At 45.8% G+C, this 4,918-nt stretch overlaps 1 protein-coding gene across 1 annotated transcript; it reads left to right on the forward strand.

The window, feature by feature from the left end:
• Window positions 1–2,481: 2,481 nt before the first annotated feature.
• On the forward strand, window positions 2,482–4,180 carry LOC138879034 (uncharacterized). Its single transcript, XM_070158608.1, has 3 exons — window positions 2,482–3,092; window positions 3,145–3,568; window positions 3,602–4,180. The coding sequence occupies exons 1-3, from the start codon at window positions 2,482–2,484 to the stop codon at window positions 4,178–4,180; spliced, it is 1,614 nt and encodes a 537-aa protein (XP_070014709.1).
• The last annotated feature ends 738 nt before the right edge of the window (window positions 4,181–4,918 follow it).

The following is a 4,918-nucleotide window of genomic DNA, read 5'->3' on the forward strand; positions in this document are numbered from 1 at the left end:
CACTTCTACCCTCCTCCAATTTTCATTTCAGCTTAAAATCCCCTAGCCAGATTTCCTTTTTGCTTAAGTGTCCCTAATGTAGTTACCAGATTATCAAAACAGCCCCCACCCAGCTTCTTAGGAAGCTTCCTATTCTGTTATACAAAGATTCCCTCAACTAATTACCCCAAATTACCCCTCAGACCTCTAATATTTACTTCAGAAATTCAAACGGGTCAAATTGACCCAAGGATATAGACCAAATTAAACGGGCTACATTTGCGAGACAGGTCAATAATAGACCAAAGCCCAACTCGTACATTAACAACCCTAAACTCTATGAGCTTCTGAGAGACAGACCCATCCAAGTACTGGAACAATTTTAAAACTAAGACCCTAAACTAAATTACTACTATCTGACACAAAATAGAGGGAATTAACTGAACTGCTAGACTAATTAAGAAAGGACCCTGAACTAATCATGCATGCATGACAAAACCCAGAAGAGGAGATGAAGCAGAAATAAAACAAAAAAAAGAAAGATAAACAACTAAACAAAACGGACAAAGAAGATACCTAATCACCAGCCAGAAGCCGATTCGACAAACTTTGCAAGGCTTTTCAAATTTCTGACCGAAATAGCCTTTAATCGTGTATTTTCATGTGCAAATACACGAATAAAGTCTGTTGCAGTCTGAAAACTTAGCACACCCCAAGATTCGAGAAGTTCTGGGCAGATTCGAAGGAAATCAGTCCGGGATTTAGAGAGAGGGGAGTGGGGTAGTTATAGGGTGTGATTTTGGTTGGGATCGGGGTAGGCGCCGCCACCAGAGGCCGGGGATTTGGGGGAGGGCTCAGCTAGGGTTTTCTTTCAAAACCAGATTCGGGCCGTTCTAGGTTGATTCGAGGGTGGGGATTTGTAGATTCGGAAAGAGGAGAAGGAGGGGGTGTTTGGTGTAAGTTTGGTGGCGATTCACGGTGGCACCGCCGGGGGAAGGCGGTGGAGTTTTGAGGCGGCTCAGCTAGGGTTAGGTCTGGGTGTCCTAGTGGGGTGTTGAGCAGAAGGATTTTGAGGGGGGATGGGACAGATTTGGACATTTAAATACTCCCCAAGCTTTAGTTCCGAGCCATTCGATCAAATGGAGATCAACGGCTCAAATTGACACTGGTCGAAACGATGTCATTTCGTTTGAGGGGGGATCCGGACCGGGTAGAGGCGGGTTTGGGCTGGAATTGTACAGGTCTAAGGGGGTCAATTGCGCGGAAGGAGGCTTAATTAAATGGCCCAAATCCGAATTTCCATTTGTTTTTGAATCTTTTCTCTTTTTCAATTTCCAAATTTCTTTTCTTTTCAAAATTAGACATAAAACCTAAATTAATTATTAAAACTAATATTATCCTATCAAATTAAACTAATTAAACTCTAAAAATAATTACCATAACTAATTAAATACCCAATTAAAGAAAACTACCAAAATCCGAAATTAAAAATAAAAAGTGCAAAATCAACTATATTTTTTTTTTATTTTTCCATTTTTATAAAACAACTAAGTTGTTAATTAACCCTAAAATGTGAAATTAAATCCTAAATGTGAATGCAACATATTTTTGTATTTTTCATCAATTAAATAAAATAAATATGCACAGGAAAATGCAAACATTTAACAGAAAATGCCACAAAATCCATAAAACTGTAAATAATGAAAGAAATTATTTTGTTTTTAATTTATGGGAGTAATTCATGTAGGGCAAAAATCACATGCTCACACAAGTCATAGGCAAACCTACTAGAGTCTTGTAGATCGGTACGGAGACATCTGTATTTATTTTCGAGATGCTATAGGGTATTAGGAAAAACTACTCTTTATTCATTTCCTATCGTGCAGTGGTTATTGTACTAAAATTCCCCCTTCTATTCTATTACAGATGGTGAGGACACGTACGGTTGATGTTCCAGACCCAGGCGAAGCTGCTCCCCCCGTTGCAAGAGGTCGAGGTAGAGGCCGGGGGAGGGCACTGGCTCGTGGTAGGGGATGAGGGCGTCCTAGGGCTATTCCAGTAGCACCACTAGTAGATCTCATGGGAGATCCTATCATTGAGGAGTAGGGCGAGGTGCCCGCAGTTGATCCTACCCCGGCAGACTTTATAACAGCACCGAGATTTCAGGAGGTCATGGGTCGTATGCTGCGGTTCATGGATACTATGACTAAGACTGGTTTATTTCAAGCAGATCCAGATACCTCACAGGCGGGATGGGGAGCATAGACCCCTACTGCCCAGGCTCCTGGTTATACAGCTGTAGTGTATCAGACTCCGGGTGCACTACCCGCAGATGGGGCTCAGTCAGTTGCAGTAGTGGCACCCCAGCCCAGGCCAACTGCGGATGGCGATCTGTAGAAGTTATTGGATAGATGAACTAGGCTTCACCCTCCCATCTTCGGGGGTGAGCGTCATGAGGATGCTCAGGACTTCATAGACAGGTGCAGGTACAGACTGCACAATATGAGGATATTGGAGTTGCATGGAGTTGACTTCACTATTTTTCAGCTTGAGGGCAGGGCCCGTAGATGGTGGCAGTCCTATGTTCTTTGTAGGCCAGAAGATTCTCCTCCCATCACTTGGGGTCAGTTCACACAGTTATTCTTGGATCGGTACATTCCACCCTCTAAGAGGGAAGAGCTGCGTTATCAGGTTGAGCATCTTGAGCAGGGTCAGATATCGGTGACCGATTATGAGGCGAGGTTCTTTGAGTTGTCTTGCCATGCACTCATGATACTTCTCACAGATGCAGAGAGATTGCGGAGATTCATTGCAGGGTTGCACCCTACTATTCGAGCAGGCATGGCCCGGGAGGTAGAGATGGGTATAGGGTATCAGCTAGTGGTCGAGATTGCTCGCAGGATCGAGGGATATTGTCACAGGGGTAGAGAGCAGATGCAGCAGGATAAAAGGGCTAGATTTTTCGGAGAGTTCAGAGGTGCCCCGGCTAGGGGTAGAGGCCAGTTTGGGAGGGGTCAGCCTAGCAGGCCCCCATATTCAGCACCACTACCTGATCGGGGTGCTCCAGCACGCCCCTATTTTAGCACTATGCCAGAGAGTTCTTATCGCCCAAGGTTCCTCCAGTGGGTATTCAGGTCCCCCGGATTCTTCTGGTTCCTATTTTAGTGCTATGCCAGAGAGTTCATACCGCCCACCGGCTATCCAGGCTTCCTCTAGTGGATCTACGGGTTTTCAGAGTCAGCCATCAGGGCAGCAGGTCATCGCACCACGTGGTTGTTTTAAGTGCGAAGACCCTGGCCACATGAGGAGATACTACCCCAGACTTCGGGGCAAGGCAGTGCAGCAGGGCCAGCAGCCCATGATTTTAGCACCAGCTGCTCAGCCACCTAGAGGTGGAGGGCAGGTTGGTAGGGGTCGTCCTAGAGGTGGAGGTCAGGCAGGGAGAGGTCAGTCAGCTATTGCTCAGTTAGGTGGAGGCCAGCCAGACGGTGCTCCAGCCAGATTCTATGCCCTCCCAGCCAGGCCAGATGCATTGTCCTTAGATGCTGTCATCACAGGTATTATTTCCGTCGGTGGTAGGGATGCTTCGGTATTATTTGATCCAGGGTCTACTTATTCATAGTTATCGTCTCTATTTGCTCGTTTCCTGGTTATTTCTCCTGAGCCTTTGGGCACTCCTATTCATGTGTCCACTCCTGTGGGAAATTCTGTGGTTGTGGATCGGATCTACCGATCTTGTGTGGTCACATTCTGTGGTTTCCAGAATAGAGCAGATTTTTTATTGCTTGATATGATCGGTTTTGAGGTCATCCTGGGCATGGATTGGTTAGATCCATATCACGCCGTCCTCGATTGCCATGCCAAGACTGTTTCACTAGTGATGCTAGGGTTGTCGAAGTTAGAGTGGAAGGGTTCCACAGTCGGTACACCTAGTAGGGTTATTTCTTTCCTGAAGGCTCGGCATATGGTCGAGAAGGGGTGTTTGGCTTATTTAGCTTATGTCCAAGATACCACCGCAGATTATCTGACGATTGATTTAGTTCCAGTGGTTCGAGAGTTCGCCAATGTTTTTCCTTCTGACCTTCCTGGCATGCCTCCGGATCGTGATATTGATTTCTGTATTGATTTGGCTCCAGGCACCCAGCCTATATCTATTCCATCGTACCGTATGGCTCCTAAGGAGTTGAAAGAGCAGCTTTAGGAGTTGTTGGCGAAGGGGTTTGTTAGGCCCAGTGTATCATCATGGGGTGCACCGGTGTTATTTGTGAAGAAGAAGGATGGGACTATGCAGATGTGCATTGATTACCGCCAGTTGAACAAAGTCACCATCAAGAACAAGTATCCGTTGCCTCGTATCGATGATTTGTTCGACCAGTTTCAGGGTGCTAGGGTGTTCTCAAAAATCGACTTGAGGTTAGGGTATCATCATCTGAAGATTCGGGACTCGGATGTTCCGAAGACTGCATTCCGGACTAGATATGGCCATTATGAGTTTTTGGTGATGTCCTTTGGTTTGACTAATTTCCCAGCAACATTTATGGATTTGATGAACAGGGTATTCAGGCCTTATATTGATTCATTTGTCATCGTCTTCATTGACGACATCTTGATATACTCACGTAGCCTAGGGGAGCACGAGCAGCATTTGAGAGTAGTGCTTCAGACCTTGCGAGAGCAGAAGATATATGCTAAGTTCTCCAAGTGTGAGTTTTGGCTAGAGTCAGTGGCATTCTTGGGACATGGTGTGTCAAGAGACGGTATTAAGGTGGATCCCAAGAAGATTGAGGTGGTTCAGAGTTGGCCACGCCCTACTTCAGTGACCGAGATCAGGAGTTTCCTGGGGTTAGCAGGTTATTACAGACGATTCGTGCAAGGCTTTTCATCTATAGCATCACCTCTGACTAGATTGACCCAGAAGGGTGCTCCATTCCGTTGGTCT

The sequence above is a fragment of the Nicotiana sylvestris genome, chromosome 10 (assembly GCF_000393655.2).
Source record: "Nicotiana sylvestris chromosome 10, ASM39365v2, whole genome shotgun sequence".
NCBI classification, from domain to species: Eukaryota; Viridiplantae; Streptophyta; class Magnoliopsida; order Solanales; family Solanaceae; genus Nicotiana; species Nicotiana sylvestris.

Coding starts and splice junctions, on each gene's coding strand:
- LOC138879034 (XM_070158608.1), top strand. CDS start 2,482: ATGAGGATATTGGAGTTGCATGGAGTTGACTTCACTATTTTTCAGCTT. Junction 3,093..3,144: donor GAGAGTTCTTATCGCCCAAG/GTTCCTCCAGTG, acceptor TTCCTATTTTAG/TGCTATGCCAGAGAGTTCAT. Junction 3,569..3,601: donor TCGGTGGTAGGGATGCTTCG/GTATTATTTGAT, acceptor ACTTATTCATAG/TTATCGTCTCTATTTGCTCG.